This window comes from Microtus oregoni, unplaced genomic scaffold (genome assembly GCF_018167655.1).
Source record: "Microtus oregoni isolate MIOR12 unplaced genomic scaffold, Mior012 000038F_ref0000394, whole genome shotgun sequence".
In the NCBI taxonomy this organism is placed as follows: Eukaryota; Metazoa; Chordata; class Mammalia; order Rodentia; family Cricetidae; genus Microtus; species Microtus oregoni.
Genome location: NW_024543097.1, coordinates 5210936 through 5234240, shown reverse-complemented (window position 1 = coordinate 5234240; position 23305 = coordinate 5210936). Strand labels below are relative to the sequence as shown.

Here is a 23305-nt window from a genome sequence, read left to right as displayed (position 1 = left end):
ATGAGGACATTTGTTTCAAAGCTGAACATAGAAATCTATATTTTTTCTCAAACAGTTTGAGAGAAAAAACATACCCACATAGATAGATATTAAATATTGTCTATCAGGAAAAAGAAGTAACTATCATGAAGCTATTAGAAATTTTTTTGCAAAAACTGAGTCTTAGAAATATAAGAATAGGGCATAGTACATATAGATTCAATACCAAAGTTGTTGCTAAAACATTTTGAATGAAATATGATGATACATACATATTGAAAAGGAAAATTCCATCAACAGTGTAAAGACAAGCCAAGAAACATTCAAGCTTGAATAGTAAAAGGGAGATTCTGCTTTTGCTGAAGTACTACTTCATATTTTAAATGTAGTCAACAAACCTTGACCAGTAAGACAGAGACATGCTGTGAAACCTACATCATATCAAATACAATCTGCTGCTGTCAACTGAAGTCAGCCTTGTGTAGTCTGACCCAGATCGTTTTCATTTGTTCAGAAAGGAAAATGTGTCATTTTTATAGAGCAGGTGGAATTCTAGGTCAGAATAAGCATAATTTGAGAAAGAGGGAAAAAATAGTCTTACTGTAGCTCTCCTTGCCCTAGGCAGTAACCCTTAAAGTATCTCTAAGGGATATCAATGTTTCTTTTTTAGTGTTTCAAGGTCTCTTGTTTCAAATATGAACCATTGTAGTCAAGATTGAACAAAGTGGAGATACAACAGGCACTATGTACTGTCGCCCACTTTCCTCATTTTGCTATAACCTGTCACCTCAAAGGGGATTTTAAGCAAGGAAGGATTTATTTAAGCCCATAGTTTGAAGTATTGGTTACATGGAGGAAGGGCATTGTAAAGAGAATGTCTCACTATTAGATAGACTAAGAAGATACCAGTGCTCTAGCTTCCTTTTTCCTTCCATTCTAGGAAACCTGCCACAAGATAATGTAGCCCATATTTAAGGGAGATCTTCCTCCTTCATTAATAGTTTCTGGAAACACCTTATAGACATCATAATGATGTAACTCACTAATAATGAGGTCTTTCATAATCCAATTAATTTGATAGCTGGAATTAACAATCACACTAAATGTGCTTATCTTTCTTAAAGAAAGTGCTTTTTATTAAGTTAAAGAAAATCATCAATCCTGACAGAAATTAAAATGAAGATGCAAAATATAATGTTATGTACAAATTTTATATCTGAGAACATAAAGAATTTCATGAATTCAGACTATATAGTAACATAGATAATAATAGTTGGAGAAGATTTAAAATGTTATGCTATTACTAAATATAAAAAAAATATTTCTATTAGAGTCACTAAATAAATATTGTGCATTTTGTTTTCTCTGCTATAAAAGCTGAATAATGTCATTCTATGTTCCAAAAAACAATTATATTATAATATTAAGGAAGATAGTGAAATGGAAAATGATTGGGCTTGAGAGACTCCAACGTGTAGAAGAGTGCAGCAATACGTACACTTCATCTTTTTGGCATTCTCTTTTCTGAGGATAGTCCCTATATTTCAAATGGGGACAGTAGCATCTACATCGTACAGATGGATAACCATGCAATGTATTTAAAGAGAAACTATTAATTAGAAAACTTACATGTACAAGGCTTCCTTTTAGATCACCAACCAGCTCTCAAATCCTGACACAGAGACTTCTTATTAGTTATGAATGCACAACCTTAGTTTAGGCTCATTTCTTGCTAGCCTTTATAACTTACCTTCTGCTTTACCTTGCTTCTCTTCACCTACATTTTGCTGCAGGGCTTATTACCTTTCTTTCTTTCTTTCTTTCTTTCTTTCTTTCTTTCTGTATGCCCTACTTACCTTCTTCTGTCTGTCTGTCTGTCTGTCTGTCTGACATTTGCCTGATTTCTGGCCCCAGACATTTCCCTCTCCTTTCCTTCATTATCTTCTCCTTCTTCTCTTGAACATAGATTTCTCCTCCTACTTCTTCTCTCCACCCATCTACCCTGCCTATTACTCTCTTGCCTAACTATTGGCTATTCAACACTTTATTAGACTTATCAGGTGCCTTAGGCAGGCAAGGTCAAACAAATGCAACACATCTTTACATCATTATCAAAGGCAGCAGAAACAGATGTAATACACCTACACATAGCTAAAGTAATATTCCACAGCATTAACAAATGTAGCACATATTTGCCTAGTTAAAATAGTATTCCATAAAATTTACAGCTTGGGATTTAAAATGGAAAATCCGTGAACTATCAAAATTGTTTTAATTTAAATGCTTTCCTTAAGACCAAATTAACATTTGACTTATTCTCACAGAAGAAAATCATTTCCCTACCAAGAAGACAGACTTTTGCAGTCTCAATTCATTTGATTATTTATGATTGAACAATTGTAAATGAACTGTGTGCCTTACAAAACACAGGATAATCTACTAGATGTTAAATCTAGTGTTCCTCTTATTTGAATAGAGATTTTACTATATTTAAATGGCTTACTTAAATAAAAAAACTGTTGAAACTTCTCTTATTTCCAAAATTATACTCTGATTCAGTAGGCAATTCCAAATACATTTTTAGAATTTTGTTTTAATAAAGCCAACAAGCAGTTTTTTTTATTTAATCAAAAGCATTTGCTTATAGCAAGATCAACTTTAAAAACAAACTATACCTTTGAAGATACATGTTGCAAACTTTTTCATGTCATTGTCTATATTATTATAATTATTATAAAGATCTCATAAAGGATACAAGAAGAGACTCAATTCTAGTCTATTAAATTTCTGAATAATATGATGGATTATATTATAATTTAATAGAATATAAATCATATTCATTATTAATGACAGTAATGGTTACAACCTGATACAGTGATTGCAGAGATGTCCGAGTGGTTAAGAGTCCACAATTCTCCAGTGGACCTGACTTTGATTCACCAAAAGCATATTAAGCAACACAGAACCATCTGTCAATCCAACTCCAGGTATTTGGCTCACTTTTTTGACCTCTGTGGGCATTGAAATCATATTTATATTCCACAGATACATACACACAAACACACACACATACACATACATGTAGCTAAAACTAAAACTAAAATCTAAAAATACTAGTAGAAATAATACTGATATTCTAGCCTTAGCTTTATTTCTGCATGATCACATTATTTATATATATATATATATATATATATATATATATATATATATGACAGCATATATGTGCACACATGGATATTTTTAGGTATGATGGGCTGTGTGCAGAGAGGTGCTTTGGAACGTGGAAGATGTGTGCATGTATACTTTGATCTGTGTAACTTGAAGCTGTTCATTACAATGGGAAAGGATATTCATTTTATCTCAAATATATTTGATTTTATATGCTGACATTAAATGCACAACACTCATCAGATCTTGTGCCTGTATTAATAGACCAGGTAGTTCCCAACTGCATATTTTATTCACTATGGCCTATGCTTGTCTACTTAATATAAGTTGTTCGGTAGGAAGATTAAAAACATCTAGTTGGAGATTATCTAACTGGAACTTGGATTAGTTCAAATTTAAACATCTTTCTGCCACAATTATGATAAGAAAAATTCCCTCAGAAATGAAAATCTCAGCACTATACAGTAGTTACACTGTGGTGTTATATTTGAGACTTTGAAAGTCTGAAACAAAGTGTTCCTATATAAGAACTACACCTTATGGAGTTTATCAGGCTATCCTGTGTTTTTATCTCCTTAAACATGTTCCATGCCCCATCTCTTCTCTTTTAATCTTTAATGCCTATAAATAAACAGCAAAGAAGTGCCAGTCTGATAAAACACTTCCTGAAGACTTGCTTTCCAATTAATTAGTTTAACTTCTAAATTATTTAGTTAGGCTTTGAAACGTGGAACTCCTTGCCACCAATTGCAAGATACAGAATCTGTGAATATTATTTGGACTGTGGGTTATTTGTTTTATCCTAACTCGGAGTATGGTTTATTCAAAAATGAAGAAAAATATACCCATTTTATAAATTTTATTATGTTTTTGTTTTGTGGTAAGCTTATTTTATTTTTAAAAATATCTCATTGTAGGCTCTCGTAGTTTTGCCAATTAAAAAACAAAACACAACCACTTTTCATTTTTGAAGGATAGTCATTTATTGATATCAAATAGAAGGGATTTAACAAAATATAAATAATTGGGTTTTGGTCGTAAGTTATACTGAATTAACTATATATTTTTATGATTTAATGCCTTTAAAGAAAAAGATAAAGAAAAAATATGGATGATCAAGTGGAGAGAGTTTAATATATCTTTTTACATCTTATATAATAAGAGGGTAGGAGGAGAAGAAGAGGGGAGAAGGGGAGGGTAAAGGAGAACAAGAGAGAATTGAATGGCCGAGATGGAGGAAGAACAGAGATACGAGCAAGAAGAGAGATATCTTGATTGAGGGAGCCATTATAGGGTTAGCAGAAACCTGGCTCTAAAGATATTCCTAGGAATCCAAAAGGATGACCTCACCTAGGACCCTGGGAACTAGAGAGGGGGGGGTGGGCAATCTTGATTTCCCCTGTAGTCAGATTGATGAATATCTTAAATATCACCGTAAAGCCTTCATCCAGCAACTGATGGAGGCAGAGGCAGAGACCCACATCGGGCACTGGACTGAGTTCCCAAAGTCCAGTTGAAAAGTGGGAGGAATGAGAATACGAGCAAGGGGGCCAAGACCATGATGGGTTCACCCACTGAAACAGTTTACCTGAGCTAATGGGAGCTCACCAACTCCAGCCAGACTGGGAAGGAACAAGCATAGGACCAAACTAGTCCCTCTGAATGTGGTTGACCGTTGGATGTCTGGAGAATACTGAGGGGTCACTGACAGTGGCACCAGTATTTATCCCTACTGCAAAAACTGGCTTTTTGGGATCCTATTCTCTTGGAATGTATGCCTTGCTCTGCCTAGATATAGTAGGAAAGGCCTTGGACCTTCCACAAGGCAATGTGCCTTACCCTCTCTGAAAATTAGATGGGGTGTGGTGGAAGGGTGTGTGGAGAGAATGGGAGGAGGCAAGGGAGTGAGAACTTGGATTGGTAATTTTTTTAAAAAAAATCTAATAAATAAAAAAGAAGGAAAAAAGAGTAATGCTGTGTTTCACAAATTACTAGACAATAATGTATATTTTCATATGAGTAGGTTATTTTGGGGACACACTCTCTTCTATAAGGTAATTGCATTTGAAACAATAATACTCTTCATTATTTTTGTACTTCTAAATAAATTTATTAAAATAAAAATATGGGCATTTAAGTAAATTAATGAAATTTGTCTGTGGTTCAGAATTCTCATCATGGTTTCATAAGCAGTAGGGTGAACATGGACTTTATTGTGTGGTTTCCAAGTCAGAGTATAAGTGAAGCTATCAGTTGGTTGTTTCCTTTCACTCTGAGGTTGAACTTCACACCTCCATTACTCTTTTACACACTTAAGAATGCCAGTCAGTTTTTAATGGGCACTGAAAACCAAGCCAACAATCAAAACCACTGCTATGGATAAGGAATTGTAGAATAATTGCCACTCTCCACCTATTTGACCCATTTTATCTTAATAGTCTTACGTGAGCTACTTAGAGATTCATCAAACACACAGGAAGAAATCTCTGAGTTCGCTTGGTTTACAAAGCAATAGATCTGGGAGAAATATATAAGAATTAAATATGTGATTCAGCTAGTTCAATCCTGTTTTGAAGGGACCTCATAAAGAGTGAAGATTAGCCATGGATGGCAGTGCACAGCTGTAATCTTAGCACTCAGGAAGCTAAGGCAGGGGAATCATAAGTTCCGAACCAGTACCTAGGCTCCATAGTGAGATGTTGTATTAAAAACAAAACCAATATTATTAAATCGTAACTCTTGGTTAAACTAATGCCCCTATTGCTCATGTACAAATCACTGGGAGTCATCAAGATTGACAGTGGTGAGACTTGTGTAAATAGAATTGTCTCTAATGTTCGATATTTCTCTCAAGAGACAGCCCCTGCGTAATGTCCAACCACATATTTCCATGTGGATTTTAATGTAGAAATAGAAGTTCTTCATTTCCCAGGTTTTTTGTTTTTCTGTCATTCTTGCCAGCTGGTGAGAGAGGAAAAGAGTGAAGAGACACACATCAAGGAAAGTAACTGTTGGGTGAAAATATCAAATGTAAATATTATGTAGAAAAATAGCAAATCCATCCTACTGAGTTTCAATGTTTCACTTGGACTAGCAGGGTTCCACAGTTCTTCACTACTGAAGTAAGATGAGAAAAAAAAGAGAATCGTTTTTGTTCTATACAAAACCATAAATGTCCCTAAAATGCAGTCAACAAACAAAACATGATTCTTACATTTTTTAAAATATATAATGTCAAATTTGAAGTCTCTTATAATGAGTGGGTATTCACCAATGTGTGAAGTAGTTAGTAGAAAAAATATGCTTTGGTTTGAAATTCCATAGTATTTACTACAATATATATTTAACTGACATGTAAAAAATATGTCACTAAACACACAAAAACACATTGCAATGATAGGTTTGTGTCTCTGATACAATTTAATTTTCTCAGTAGTGACTTTTCTATCGTTAAGAGATTGTATTTAAGAAAATATAGTTGAATTATAGCTACATTTCATTATGGTTTTCGATGTCAGGAAGAAACTTTTAGGATGGATGACTTTTTAAGATTTTCTGCAGTTTCATATCACAGTACAACAGTCATAGTCTTCAAAACATGATTTCATTTGTGGAAGTAGTTACACAACTTTTCCTCACAAGTACTTTAGAATTTCAAGGACTAATTTATGATTATCCACTATCATTATTTCCTGCATATCTTTGAGCAAAAGTTTATTTTGAAAGTATAAGAATTTCTTTTAGGGAATGTAGCGATATAGAATAGGTAGAGATATGTAATATAAAATGATTTATTGTAGAAGGCATGAACATGAGGAAATCATTCTTTGTCATCTATAGGGGCTTCATAGTCAAATATTTGCTAGGCAATATCATGTTTCAGTCTGGGTTATTTGCTATACCATATAAAATGAATGCACTGCCTAAAGTTCATATATAATGCTTTAAATAAGAAATATATTTTTCCAAGAAGGAAAAAATAATTTTAGAAAACAGTAAGAACCAATCAACTTTAAAGTTCTGTCTTTGCTAAAATACACTGAAAGGATACTTGAAGACTGAAAACCTTTCTAATCACTTCTTGACATCATTTATCTTAATGAAAGATTCATTTTACAGAAAATTTGTGAGCATGTGGCATTTAGACATACTTCAAATTATAATAAATATATCCTTGTCACCATCATCCCAGCATACAACCTAGTGTTTTTGCCTAACAGTCAATTTTCAAAGCAATTTTGGTAATAAACAACTCACTAGTGATACCCTTGTGAGCCAATGATGTGGTGGATTGTATCTCTCCAGAATACACATTTTACTTTAGAGAAGAGGTTCTCAAACAGAGGTAATGTCGCTAGGTCTTTGGCAACATCTGGGCAGGTTGCTGTGGCTGAAGACTGGAGATGCTACTGCCATCTAGGAAGAGAGATCAGGCATGGTACTAAATATTGAAAATGAAGTAGCCTCTACAACAGATTTGTAAGCAGCCCAAAGGTCAATAGTGCCACTGTCAAGGTTCTCTGCTTGAAGTAAAATTATACTCTTCAGCAGTTCATTAAAATGAACTTCTCGTTTACTTATGAAAATTAATAAAAGGAATTTTAAATATTCCCACTCCATTGTCTTAGTGTGTGTTCCTCATTCCTTATTCAGTAATCCAATTTGTTTTCACCAAATGGCATGCTACAGTTGTTCTTCTCCAAGAATTAATTGTTTGTGCATGGTTTACTATTTAAAATCAAAGCAAAACAAACCTACAGCTTACAATGTTAGGGGCATTATAACAGCTGTGGAGGCTTTTTATTTGCTTTTCTTCACAATGACTAGATTCATGAGGTGTGGAAAATGTCTCATGCAGTTGCTCTTCCCCCTTTGTCTTTCTCTCTTCACACTTTATTTTTCTTTTTTATTCTGGTTGGCAGAACTCCACTGATAGCAGCCGGAGTCATTGGCGGGCTCTTCATCCTGGTCATCATGGCTCTGACATTTGCAGTTTACGTCAGAAGGAAAAGCATCAAAAAGAAACGAGCCTTGAGGAGATTTCTGGAGACAGAGGTAGCAATTTCACTATTTGTCATTACCTAGGGAATTTTCTTTAAATTTTACAGACCTTATTCTGTTTTCTAAAACCATTGAAAAGATGGCTTAGTTTAGGATGAGGTTGTACATTATATATTTGTACAAAGTTGGTGAAGACAGACTATATTATAAAAGTAGTTAAGATAGTAGGGTCAGAGCTCAATGAGAACAGAATGTACGGGTCCAGTGAAATTATTCTGTTGAAATAAAAAAAGAATTATTTTGGTTGTGGAGACACCAATCAGCATCTCTGGGTAAAAGATAGTTCAGTAGCAGCATACCCAGCATATGCCCAAGGAGAGGCCATCTCAGTAGTAGAACTAGACATATGTTAGAAATCAATTGAAATTCCCTGATTGACAGTACAAGCTATATACATTTTAATTAGGATCATTAAATTGCCAGCCAATTATTAACTACACCTGCAGTGAAAGGCTGAGCTTTCAAACTGAAATAACAGGAAACTTTTGACGCAGTTGAAAAGACACACTTAATTTTGTGTATTACATGTGGAGGTTACACAATTTATCCAGTAATTATCACCATTTCGATTATGTCCCCCAACCCACAGTGGGTTCTTTTGCATGCAGCTGATAGTTTGCAGTGTATAGGAGACAAGAAAAGAACCATCACGGGAGATTTCAAACAAGCAGAGCTTTGAGTCCCATCCTACCTCATTCTCCAGATACTCCCATCTGGATCCTGAACAATTCAGAGGAAGTCTGTGTGTCATTCAGACTGTATTTTCTACATGGTTGTCAAAAATGGCCATCTGGCTGTTCTTCCACTCTTAAGACGATCAGGAATAGAGATACTCTATTCTTCATAAATGGGACAGACTGGAAATGGGTTACATCTTAATACTTTTTCCTCCAGAAGTTTCCAAACAGAAAACCATTGCATGGCACCAGCCAAGGTTATTTAACAACATATATTCCATATACAAACTTAGGTATCATTGTCCAAAGTGCTGAAACCTCCTCAACAATTCCGCAAGTGTTCTAATTTTAAATTGATTTCTTTCTTTTTTTTTTCCCAAGATAGGGTTTCTCTGTAGTTTTGGAGCCTGTCCTGGAAATCACTCTTTAGACCAAGTTAGCCTTAAACTCGCAGATCTGCCTGCCTCGTCCTCCCAAACACTGGAATTAAAGGCACTACCGCCTGCCTTAAAATGATCTCTATATTAAATTGTTGATAGATTCTTTTAAGGTACTCATTATAGGGCTGGTGAGATAGATCTTTCAGTAAAATGCTTGCTTTGTAAGCATGAGGGCTTGAATTCGATCCACGGAACTCAAAAAACTAGCCATGGCGATGGTGGTATGTACTTATTATCCCAGGATGGGTACAGATGGATCCCTTGGTCTCACTAGTGAGACAGCTTCTTGTACTTGACATATTCGAAATCTGTAAAAGAGTATCCACCAAAAAGATGGAGAGTGACTGAAGTATGTTAGGTTGTTCTCTGGACTACCACCTACATAAACATACATATTCTCTCTCTCTCTCTCTCTCTCTCTCTCTCTCTCTCTCTCTCACACACACACACACATTAAAAATCATACACAGCATTTAAAAAAATATGCCAATCAGCTCCTGAGAGGGGACTTACCATGGAGAGAATTCTTGGAGAGAGGATGTTTTAAATGTAAAATTCAATGATTATTTCTGAGATACTCTTACTTGACTTCAGGAAAATTCTTAAAAAACTAATTTATACTTTTATAATTTAAACTGTGAAAATGAATGAAAAGTAGATTAGTTGTCAAACTATTGGAAAACAGACTAATTTTAATAACTTTTATGATGGTTTTCCTAACATCCTTGCTCGCTCCTTACCCACTGAACTTAGGTCAGCTCCACTGGTTCAGTAGGCCATGATGTTCAAAGAAGCGTGGTGATAACAGCCAGACAGCAGGGCCATGGCACACGTAGCCTTGTAAACAGATGTTGTGAAGTACCATGCGGGTTTAGACAATTTGAGTAGTAGAAGTCTTTAATTATATCTTAATGCAGAGAATAAAATAGACTATCTGTTTGTTGTGTAAAGTTTAGTTCCTTTTAAACTAAGAAGGGCTATATTTTTAAACCTTTGCTTGCTATTTCTCATATTTGAGCATGAATTTTAACATGAAGTGCTATCCAAAGATGTAGGCTTTGTGTTCCCCAAGCCTCTGAAGTAAACACAGCAGACTTCTTTTTTTTCCAGTGTGACTGTTGTCAGTTTTTCTTTTTTTATTCCTCTTTTTTTATTACTTTATAAATAATACCAATCAAAATTCCCACTTCCTCCCTTCTTACCACTTCCTTCCCACTCCCCCACAACCCCCTTTAGTCCTAAGAGAGGGTAAAATACCCTGACCTGCGGGAAGTCCAAGGCCTTCCCCCCTTCACCTAGGCTTAGGAAGGTATGCATCCAAAGAGAATAGGATCCCAAAAAGCCAGCACAAGCAGTAGAGACAAATCCCAGTGCCATTATCCATTGGTCCCTCAGTCTGCCCCAATTGTCAACCACATTCAGAGGGTCCAGTTTGATCCCAGTCCAGTTGGAGTTGGTGAACTCCCATTAGCTCAGGCACACTGTCTCGGTGGGTGAACCAACCCCTCGTGGTCCTGACTTCCTTGCTCATATTTTCCCTCCTTCTGCTCTTCAACTGGACCCAGTGCTCCCATGTGCGTTTCTGTCTCTGTCTCCATCTGTCGCTGGACCAGTTTCTTTCTTTTTTTTTTTAAGTTCAGTATCTTTATTTCTTTTTTTTAATTAATTTATTTATTTATTAAAGATTTCTGCCTCCTCCCCGCCACCCCCTCCCATTTCCCTTCCCCTCCTCCGATCAAGTCCCCCTCCCTCATCAGCTCGAAGAGCAATCAGGGTTCCCTGACCTGTGGGAAGTCCAAGGACCTCCCACCTCCATACAGGTCTAGTAAGGTGAGCATCCAAACTGCCTTGGCTCCCCCAAAGCCAGTACGTGCAGTAGGATCAAAAACCCTTTGCCATTGTTCTTGAGTTCTCAGTAGTTCTCATTGTCCGCTATGTTCAGCAAGTCCAGTTTTATCCCATGCTTGAGCCTATAATTCGTGATCCTAGAGAAGCTAAATAAGAAGGTGAATCCAAAGACAAACATATAGGCATCCTCCTGAATATTAACCTTCATCAGGCGAGGAAAGGAGACAGAGACAGAGACCCACATTGGAGCACCGGACTGAAATCTCAAGGTCCAAATCAGGAGCAGAAGGAGAGAGAGCACGAGCAAGGAACACAGGACCGCAAGGGTTGCACCCACACATTGAGACAATGGGGATGTTCTATCAGGAACTCACCAAGGCCAGCTGGCCTGGGTCTGAAAAAGCCTGGGATAAAACTGGATGACGTTTCTATGGTGATATTCAAGATACTCATCAGTCTGACTATGGGACAAGGCCAGTTCATGCACCCTCTCCTCCACTGCCCAGGGTCCTAGCTGGGGCCATCCTTGTGGACTCCTGGGAAGCCCTCCATAGACAAGCCTCTTGCCAACTCCAAAATGGCTTCCTCATTTAAGATATCTCCTTCCCTGCTCCCATATCCATCCTTCCTCCATCTCAACCATCCCATTCCTCCAAGCTCTCCCGAACCTTCTCCTTCTCCCCTCTTTTTCCCCCTTCTCCCCTTCCCTCAACCCCCAGCCCTCATGCTCCCAACTTTTGCCTGGTGATCTTGACTGCTTCCAATTTCCAGGAGGATCTATATATATTTTTCTTTGGGTTCACCTTATTACTTATCTTCTCTAGAATCATGAACTATAGGCTCAATGATTTTTGTTTATGGCTAGAATCCACTAAGCACAGCAGACTTCGTGATCCAAGAGTGACATATTCCAAAAATAACAGATGTTTGAGACTATAGATAACCACTATATATAAAGTTTATTTGTATGATGTTTGCTCCTATACATACATAACTTTGGTAGAGTTTCACTGATACATTGAACACAAGAAGTTAATTACAGTTCCTATTGATCAAATAAATTAGTTACTTTAACAAAAATATTCTAAACTTATGAATTTTTTCTGAAAATTTCTAATTATTATTTTCCAAATATAGTTGGACAAAGGTATCTGAGGTTTCAAAATAGCCAACTATGGTTAGGGTGTGAGATTTTTAAACCTAGTCTTGCTTGGTCCAGCTTACATCTCCTTCCTTCATGCAATCAAATGCTTCAGCTGAATGGCATCCTAACTACAGTATCAATAAACTTCAGCCTAATTGTACATTTTGACGACATTCAACCCTCTTCCTGACCTGTGGTTTCCTACTCTTATCTCACCTTTCATTTTTAACTCACATCTGATGTATTTTATATCTGTACCCTTCTTTCCTTCGGATGCTGACTCCCAACTCCCCACTTGGCAAATGGTCTCTTAATGTCACACTATTGCCATGACCTCAAGTCTGATATAACATATAGCTCTTTTAAAAGCCAGAATTAGGAAGCCTTCGTCCCCACTTGTTATTGAATACCTTTGTGTCACAAAACGTAACTTAAAGTCTAGTACCAACTGTACTCATCTTGCTATGTAAAATGAGTTCACAACTCACCATCATAAATAAATACCACCTTATGGTCCACAGAAAATTCAGAATTTCAGGCCTACTCAGACAAGGATTGAGATGTGATAAGAATCTTATATATTTGATGTGTTGATTGCCCAAAGAATCAGCATTTTGCCAACTAGTATCCCTTTCTGATATGATCATGATAGCTTTGCAATTATTGTAAGTGCTAATACAGGACAATTTCTGGTTTTGTTGTCCTTTTGTATTCTTTTATTTCGTCCCTGTATTTTTAACCAGTGTGCCTCTGGTAGAATATATGCAAAACTTGAATTCACCCAGGCAAAGAACAGGTGCACAGAGAGTATTGGACTGTGGCTGATACTGGAAAGTAGTGTTTGTCAGAGAAATGTATCCTAGCGTAGAACTTTCATTAAACCTAAGAGAAAAGAAGCAGAAGTGAGTGTGGATGAAAGGTCCATAATCCCATGCCTTTGCTTTGCAGTTGGTAGAGCCCTTAACCCCCAGTGGCACGGCACCCAATCAAGCTCAACTACGCATTTTGAAGGAAACAGAACTAAAGAGGGTAAAAGTCCTTGGCTCAGGAGCTTTTGGAACCGTTTATAAGGTAAGCGAAAACACAGTACACGCCTCCAGTTATTTGAGTTTTGTTTCAAGCTTTTAAAAAGTAATAGCTGAGGTAATTGTTTTGCCAACCTAATTTCCTTTTAATATTCAAAGAATGGAATAATGTAATATTGAGACTTTGCTGGATGGACAAGTTCTTTAATTTTTCTGAACAAGTCTGGATAAGTGTCGTGTTCAGAGAAGGGGAGAATTGTAGGTACTCACCCAAGTGGAGTGCACTCAGGGCCCTTTGAGCCCCTTTCAAGATTGCCTTCTCTTTCGCAAATTTCCACTTGTTTCCCAAACACTCAATCACAACTGCTTCCTTTCCCCTAATCATTGCTTCCAGAGCTTCCAGAACTTCCCGGGCAATTCCCACAATCCTTTGCTGTCCTTTCTGCTCTTTAATCCTTAGTCTCTGTCGGTACCCTACTAACTGATCACTCAAAATCTGTATGAATGTGCTAATACGTTTGTAGAATAAGATTATAATAACTTTTTGCCTGACTGATTACATATATGACTTAGTAAGTATGTTGGTAGTTTTAATGTCCTTGCCATTTTGTAAAAAATGAGGATATTAGTAGTTCAGATCAGATAAGACAAAAGGATAATACCATTCATTTTCGAAGACAAATTTTTCTAGAAAAAAATTTCAACTGGTGGTATCTATATATTTACTTATTTAACTAAATTACAAGTACAATCATGAGGCCTGCCCAATATTATGTGATGAAATTTATTTTAATGGTAAAAATAGCGAGATAAAGAAACTCTCCTGGGCTAATTGTGAGGCCATTTTGTAGCAGCCATTGGTACAATTAACAAAATTTAGTTTTGCAGCTTACTGTATATTTCTAAGTGATTCCTTATTTTTACAAACAAGTGATTAAGGTAGGAAGGTTTAAGAATTTTGTATTTCAAAACACTCAGTGTTTTCTCTATTTAGAAAAATGATTTAAGTTGATGTGATATATATATATATATTATATATAATCCCAAACTTGAACATCTGAGTCATAGTAATAAATTGAACACAAAAGTTTGAGAGCACCGTAGATAATTTAGTAAAATAGTGGCAAGGTAATGACACAGTGTCTCAAAAAAATAAATTAATGATTTATTTGTTAGAACAATATTAATGATCATATTGTAGACATAAATTTTCATTTCCTGGATATTTGAAAATATTGTCATCATTATAAACCTTCCAATTTCCAACTGTGAAAGTTTCCCTATCATTTTAGTGTGCATATTTTGCTCAGTTAAATAATTAACTGAGTGTCCAATTTACAGAGTTTCTAGTTTAGGTTGATTTGTCTTTCTGATCTTCAAATTCTGTGCCTAAGTTATCATTTGTAAATACTGAAATTATGCTAGAAAAAGTCACAAATTGTGTAATTTTATACTTAAAATTGAATCTAAATTTGATTTGCTATCTAATAATTTCAATTTGTATATATTTTAAAGAAAATACATAAAATTATTTGGAATAATACATATGTAATTCTAAATACTATCTTTTTCTTATTGATTTTTATTGAGCTCTACATTTTTCTCTGCTCCCCTCCCTAAGATGTTGGAAGGAACTAATTGAATCACTATTATCCTACTGCCTAAGATTTAGTACCACTTCATTATAAGTATATGCCATCCAATCATCTTTATAAAGATTCCTTGCCCCCACAAACCCTATGATTTATCTGATAATTGCTTGACCATTCATATGAGTATTTTTAAGCTAAACTATAGGAAAGTCAACAGAAAACTGTTGGAACCTCTTTCCTTTGGGTTTGGTGATAATCATTTCTACATGTCTTATTGACAAAATTGAAAGTATTATAGACAATGCACTTTATTAGACATTTCATAACTTTATCTGAATGGTGTGTTTGAAATATGTGTTGCCACTCCTATGTTTTAGTCAATATATCATGCATTGTAAGACATACAGTCTTAATCTATGAAAAGCCATTGGTGAACACACAAACGCCAGTGGCCTGAGTACTTATTTGGTCATTTTTTCTTTTTAACTAAAGCTATGATATGTTTCAATCAATATGGGCACAAGTATATTCCAATTCCATGGTGTTTCAGTATATAACGTAATGGCTAGACTTTCTTCAAGAGTGGTACAAATTAATTCACACTGAATTTATATTTTTATTTTAAAACTGTACTTTAGGAATATTTTAATATTGATGCTACAGCTTTATAAAGTAACTCCCTATGTGGTCATTTTATTGAATAATGGTAAGCATGTTCTCTGCCCTAGATACCATCTCTGATAAAATATAGCCTGGGGTTTTGGGTTCTGAGGCTTTTCCCTCCCTTCTTCTGCTTGAATATCCTTTTACAAAATTATACTACAAGTAACTTATGTTATTATTTTGCATTTGACACATACCTTTCCCCACTGAACTGCTTAAGTCAAACACAATCATAAATCTCATCCTGGAGGTTTAAAGTACTTTTCTTCACTGTTATTACTATTCAACGTCTCTTGGGTTTGTGTCTCTTCTATTACTCCAACATAGAATGAAACAAACACATTTACTTAAGTTAGGTTTCTTCCTATCATTGTCCCCAGATGACACTGAGAAAGAATGTAGAGCTGCAACCTATAGTTCCTTCCCTTTCATCTTTAAGTTAAAACTGTCAGAATTCATCCTGAGATCCTGTGATGGTCTCACAAAAGTTCTGAATTCTTTTTGGACTATGAGCTTTTAACAATATCCTTCCTTAATCCAAGCATTCTTATCTTTCCTCTCAAACTTCTTGTCCTCATTTAGATGTTTACATTTGCTCAGAAACCTATTATTGATCTTGTACCTTGAAAGTCTAGATTTTTAATGTTGTCCTAATCCCTAAATCCTGCAATTATGTTAATAAAAAAATGAATTGCCAGTGGTCAATATAAGTATTTTATATCTACCCAGTGGCAAAAATCATTAATTTAATAACATAGATAAATTACTGTGTATTCCATATACCCCAGAACTTGTCATTGAGTCCTATTTTCAAAATAATAACCTTTGAAATTTAATTCCTATTCCATCTTAATTTAAGAAACATGATATTTTTCTCTTAGTTAAAGAATAAACAACTGGGCTGAAAAATAAATATCATTCTACCTATTTATATTTTATACATTATTGTTTAGTCATAAAGCTTCCATACTCTTCAGAACAAAAAAGTACTTAATTTATTTTGAAATGAAGTTGGTATTGTCATTCTAATAAGATTTAAATACTTTATCCTCTGTCAAAAGTGCAAAGCCTTTTATAAGAAGAAACCAAATTAATCTTAAATGGACATTGAATACTATGAAAATAGAAATATGCATAATTCATCTCTTATGAATTTAGACCACAAACATGTACACCACATAAGATATGCTGAAGAAAAGCTTATTATTGAAAAGAAATTTAAACTCAGAGCATACCAATTGGTTGTCCATTGCCAAATTGTCAGGTCTAAAAAAGTACATACAAGTCACATTATATATATACATATATATATATATATATTTGTATTAAGAAGATAGTATTTAAGAATATATATATATATATATATATATATATATCATGGAATTAGGAAAAAGGAGGCAATAAACTTGAAGGAGAATGGAGAAGAGTATATGGGAGGTTTGATGGGAAGAAAAAGAAGAGAATATGTAATTATATGATAATCTCTATAATGAAATAAAATAAAATTAAAGTGTGAGTGGTCAAACCAAATTATATTCTACTGTAAAGTATTATTCAATCTCAATATAGAATCAATCTGAATTGTTTTTCCTTTCAGGGTATTTGGGTGCCTGAAGGTGAAACAGTGAAAATCCCCGTGGCCATTAAGATCCTCAATGAGACAACTGGCCCCAAAGCCAATGTGGAGTTCATGGATGTAAGTACACAGACCATGGTCATATTTTTATTTATTGCAAAATACGGCGCTTGAACATTAAATAATGAAAAGGTCAACCACCTTTCCAAGCTTCTTCTCTGAAAATGTTATAACCTCATACTTAGAATTTCAGGATCCCTTCACATCTTATTATACCTTTCAAGTAATCCCTAGTTTGCAACTGTCTTCCATGACTGTACTCTTGGTTGTTAGGGAATATGGAAGTATTTATAATTAAAATGTTGAATTTCCTTCTGTGAATTAAGCATGTTGTATTCCATTTTACTTATAATTTGGATTATAATTAGACAGACATGCATTTATTAAACGCAGTTACAACAGTGTTAAAAGTGCTGGATGGTGACAGCAGTAAGTCATTTTTATAAGTCATTTTCATAAGTCGTTCTTCATAAGCACTTATTTAAATAGTACATATAAAGCACTAAGGTTGTTCTAAATATCATTGATTTACAAAGTCTGTAATAGATTCTGAGCAGTGTGCTACAAATATTTAATCTCACTTGGATGACAGACCAGACCAACCTAACTCAAGGTTAACCTGGGTTAGCCCAAGTTTAGCCGAGCTTAGCCCAAGGTTAGCCCATATTGTGGAGTTGAAAGATGATGCCAAGACGCTTTCAGTTCAGTCCGCCGAGCTTGACGGGAAATAATTTCTTACAAAAGCAGAGAACAGTGAGGATTTGCCTATCTTGTCTTCAATGTGCCAACTCCTCAGTCTGACCTTTCTGGTGGTTAATTAAGAGAAAACTGTATATGAATGAGTCTGGCCAGGCTCCAACAAAGAATCAAATAAATAAGATAGTGAGAACGTTTGATTTATGAGCAGACCCCGCTCCACCACAACCGGCAAATGTGTAGCTCAGGCTGGCTGGCCTCGAACTAGTGATCCTCCTGCCTCTGCCTCCTTCAGCAAATCCTACTGGCACAGATGTTATGGAGGTAGAAATGGAATAACAAAACAGGAAGGGTTTAATGAGGTGAGAAATCAAGGGCAGTATATAAGGGGTTGTGTGTGAATATATATAAACTTTAATACATTTTAAAAAAATGAACTAAAAAAAAAAGAGCAGACCCCGCTCTCAGGAACACAAGTGTGATGACAACAAGAACAGCATTTTGGGAGTCTGAAACCACTTTGAAAAATTAATTGGGATTCTTTACTTCTTGTATTTATAATTTAAGGAGTTAAAAATAAATCAAGATTAGTGTTTCCAGCCAGTTAGTCTTTCCTATATTTCAACAGGAACCTATTTAAAACCTAAGTTCTGAAGCGATATTTACTCTTTTCAATTCAGATTCATCAAACAGGACTGTGATAAAAGCTTCAACTACAGAATAATAAAAATGGGGATAAGGAATGAAAGTACTTGATGAGGTCAATCAGAGCTTGCAGATTTCCCCCAGTGAAAGTTGTCGATTGAGCTGTTCAGTTTTAGAGAGTAGGGTGGAATAACATTAGATGTCTAGCCTGCTGTTACTTTTTTCACATTGAACATAAGAGATCTTACTAGGGATTCTGGAATAGATCCATATACATTCTTTCTCTGTCTTTTAGCATAATGTCTTCAATAATAAGAATGATTTTGATTTTAAAGTGACCTTTACATGAAAGAGAATGCAAGAAGCATATGCACTTTTTTCAAAACAGATTGCTATATATTCTTAGCCAGTTCCTTCTGAAAGTTCCTTTGAAGGTTTAAAGAGACTCAATATATGACCTTGAGAACTTTGATAGCAATTCTAACCACCTTTTATGAGGCTATTATAGTTTAATTTATCATTAGTTATTACACAGTAGGACTGAAGATGGTCCAAGCATTTGCAGCTCTGGAAAATGGTGTCTGTGTGTATCAGTTGCTAAATAATTAAAATACCACCCTTCTTGCCTTACTAGCAACACTTATATAATAGATGTTGCTTATACAATAGCTAAATATTTTTCTGCGAGTTGTTAAAGGTTATTACACTCCATGCAGCGAAATGTGGGGCTCATATATTACTATTTAGAATAGAAGACTTTTTCAATAGAGCCCTAATCATTCAGTATCACCCAGATCATAGTTATAAACTCAGGGAGGAAAATTTCAAATTAAATAGAAATTACAAGAAAAAATTACAGTAAATAAAAAGCAGAAGTTCATATATAAAACTGATAGAAGATCAAGCTTGGCCACCTTGAGCTACAACCAAAGCTGTAATTCACAAGAATGCTAATAATCTCTGCTGGAGGCTTGGACAGTCGTATTTCCATGGAAACAGTCTGGCAAAAGAGGGTTAAGAGGCTACAAAATAATCACGTAAAAAGAAGCTCTAAAAACCTCATCATGATTTCGAATGATTATTTGAAAGCTCCTAACCCCATTCATCCACTCCCCTCCCCCTTGATCTGAAGCCTATTCCCATGGAAACAGGAGTAGGATGGGAGCTTGAAGACTTAGCTTTCCGTTGAATTTAAGATGAGCCTCTGATTGAGCCATGAAAGGAATCATTTTCCTAGGTGGGTGATGGATTTGGTAACTAACAGACTCAAAAAAAAAAATCTATTCTTTTTTAAAGGTAAAAATTAAGAATTCCTTTTTTGATATGGCTTTCCTCACTTTGGGTAGGTGCTAGAGAATTAACAGCTTGCTGGCTTTTGTGATAAGAAATATTTTCTTTCTTGGTGACTTGTTTTAAACTATTAGAGCAATAACATCCCATTGATTAAAATCATTTTAACAGGCAACATGGATGCTGAATGCAATTTCAGTAAGTTAGTATAACTTTCATGTAAATGAATGGCTATATTGTGTATCTTCATTTTTAGAATGTCCACACTGTTTGGAAAGCATTTTAAGTATTTATAACAGCTCAAATCAAAAGGGTAGTGTAGGGATAAGTCCCGCCCCTTAGGGGGCGTGTTCGCCTCAGGCTAATGCTTACCTATAAATCTGGTGAGCATGCTTGCAGTCCTGGTCTCTGCGAAATGGTGGTTCTGTAAGTCTATTTCTCCATTAAAGCTATATATATACATATATATATATATATATATATATATATATATATATATATATATATTTACAATCTGTCTGTATTCGTTTACGCCGTTACATTTTGGTGTCCAACGTCGGGCTATTTTGCCCCCCCCCCCACTCAAGCGCTTAGCCCGCTAGCTAAAAGGGTAGGTCCATGGAGGCAAAACTGGTTGCAAGTTGAGCCAAAGGACAGATGAAATTACAAGTCATCCAGTAATAATCAAAGTAGTATCTTTGCCGAATGTCTTAGTCTGAGTTCTTCCAGAAGCACAAGCTGCTCATGTAATCAATACTTGAGTAGAAGTAATTTATGCTAGAGTTGAATGATTCATCCTTGGTAAAGTATGGAAATAAGACAAGAAAACTGCTACCTACCACAATGATGCCTGTAGCCTCTTTCTATTTAAGAAGCTATACAATCAAGTACTAATTGTCCTATTCAAGATTTAAGGGAGTTAAGCCCATCTTCTCCTAAACTGCTTTGGTTGACAGTTGCTGGGAGAATAGAGAACTAGAGTGCTTATGCCAGCTCCCACACCATTGACTAGTGGTTATGGACAGAGGGGTCTTAATATCTTCATGACTCACCTTTTGAGGATGGCAGAAAAAGGATACAATGACAAAGAAAACTGTAGTAAGAGGGCCCGCTTGTTCGTCCCAGCTGCCAAACTAGCTTAGCCCCAAAATGACGACACAGAAACCGTATTAATTAAATCACTGCTTGCCCCAATAGCTCTAGTTTTGTATTGGCTAGTTCTTACATCTAAATTTAACCTATTTCTATTAATCTGTGCATCACCACGAGGTCGTGGCCTACCAGCAAAGTTCCAGCATGTCTGACTCTGCCAGTGGCTCCATAGCTTCTCTCCACCGCCGACTTCCTCCTCCCAGCATTCAGTACAGTTTTCCCCACCTACCTAAGTCCTGCCCTATCATAAAGCCAAGGCAGTTCGTTTATTCATTAATAATAATCACAGCACACAGAGGGGACTCCCATATCAGAAAACCATAGGCAAAAGAAATGCCTGGCCACCAGGTATTGTAGCAACATGGTAAAGTGTTCAGGAGTTTTTATAAAAAAAATGAGATCCTCTGAAACCATACTGTGAATATCTTTTGCACACCAATGTCTGTGTGTATTTCTTTTTATATATGCATGTGTTTTTTCATATATTACTAGATCTAAAAAAGCTAAAGCTTACAAAGAAACTGAAAACTGCAAACACCTATTAAGCATTAGTTTTCTTTACATTTATTCTGTTTATCTCTATAGCAGATTACACATTTTATAATGATGATATGGACATGAATATTGAATATGTATTTATGTGTGTTTTATTGGTTTTTAAAACAAATGGCAAAAAACACTGCAGCTCAATAATCAAATCTCATCACCAACAACTAACACCTCTATTGATATTCAAGGACAAAGAAAAGACTCTTCTATTCTCTTTAAATTTTTACCACGAGCAGAAAGTAAATCAGGGGCAGGCAGTATTTTATCAAATGTTTCACTAAAAGCAGCAGAAGGAGAATTTGGTCACAGGGCTGCTACTTAGCTTGCCTGAACATGTCTAATGGATTCATAATGACAATAATAACATGCTGCTATTGAATGGCCAGTGCATTCTTTATTCCCATAAAGAAAGATCACATTGAATGATATTAAGGAAATGACTAAAGGTCTACCTTCCTAAGAAGGATGCCTACATTAAGAGACACTTCGAATTCCTGTTTCAAGTAGCACAGTTTCTCTTCGAAATACAAACTGCTAGGAGGTTTCTTTGGCATTTTTAATTATTGGTATTTTGGGTGGTTTTTTTGTATTTTTTTAAAAAAATACATCAAATTATGTAGAAGATATACACAAAGAGTCCTGTAAAATGAGTTAGACTCTTGGTTTGTCTGAGTGTCCATCATTCTATTATTCCCAGGACATTTAAAATCATTATCTGTTGAGATTGTTTTTGAAATATCTTAGCAAAATTGTTTGTTTTATTTAAAAAAATCAGCTGGGATTGTAAGAATTTGTATAATTATGCTAAATTCTAGGAATGGTTTTGCAACCCTGGCTCGGAGCTTGTGTGAATCTAGTTGACTCTAGCTCTGGCTTTCCCATGCTACATTTACAATAGTTCATGACCAGGTGATTTGAGGAAAGAGGTTTCTTGTGACCAGACTGTATTAAGTAAATTGCATCATTTGTGTGTGTGTGTGTGGGGGGGGGGGGGGGGAATCATTTTCTTTTTGCTGTGTCACAAGGACTTTTATTTATCTTAGCCAACTGTCATATACTGAAATAAAGTTCACATGACTTTTTGTTTATCCTTTCTGTATTATATTTGTGATACTCAGAGTCTGGATGGGAGTAAATTCTTCCAACTCTAATTGTCGTCATTATGTGAGTGGGATGAGAAACCTATAATCCATTCACATTATTTAGCAGCCTTGCAAAATGATGGAAAAATTTTAGGCTGTTTTTTCACATTGCAAAATTTCCTTTGTGTGACTGACTACGTATTGTCAGTGATGAGTTTTAGATTACCCATCTCATCAACAATTTATTCTTAAAAATTCATGTTATTTAGTCCAGTTATATATGTTTCATATAAATTCTTAAATTTTATATATAAATGCAATATGTACGTTAGAAGTATACATTTCAGAAAATTTTAAAGTGCTATATTATAGGAATGATCTTCCAAAGTCAGTTAACAACTCTTATTGTCCTTAGGGAAAAATGTAATAATAAATAAAAATAATTAGTTAGGTCTAGAAATCTTCTTTATTCTGAAAATAAGATGATACCTTCACAAAGCAAATATATAACTGTATTTGAAGCAACGTTTCATCTTTCAATACTCTATTAAAAATTAAAAAGAGAATCATTCTGGTGACTAAAGAAAACTGTTTCCCTTACAGCTTATCCAGTTGACTTGTTCAGCAGAAATGTGAAGTCTATTTTATAGCCTGT

General features: G+C 35.2%; 1 protein-coding gene across 2 annotated transcripts in view; it reads left to right on the top strand.

Moving 5' to 3' along the window:
* Erbb4 (erb-b2 receptor tyrosine kinase 4) overlaps positions 1–23305 on the top strand; it is a 1049748-nt gene that overhangs the window by 813325 nt on the left and 213118 nt on the right. For both annotated transcript variants that reach the window (XM_041631763.1, XM_041631764.1), the window contains exons 17-19: positions 8073–8205; positions 13269–13391; positions 17198–17296. In XM_041631763.1, the coding sequence (XP_041487697.1) occupies positions 8073–8205; positions 13269–13391; positions 17198–17296 (355 nt within the window). The remainder of the gene's footprint in view (positions 1–8072; positions 8206–13268; positions 13392–17197; positions 17297–23305) is intronic.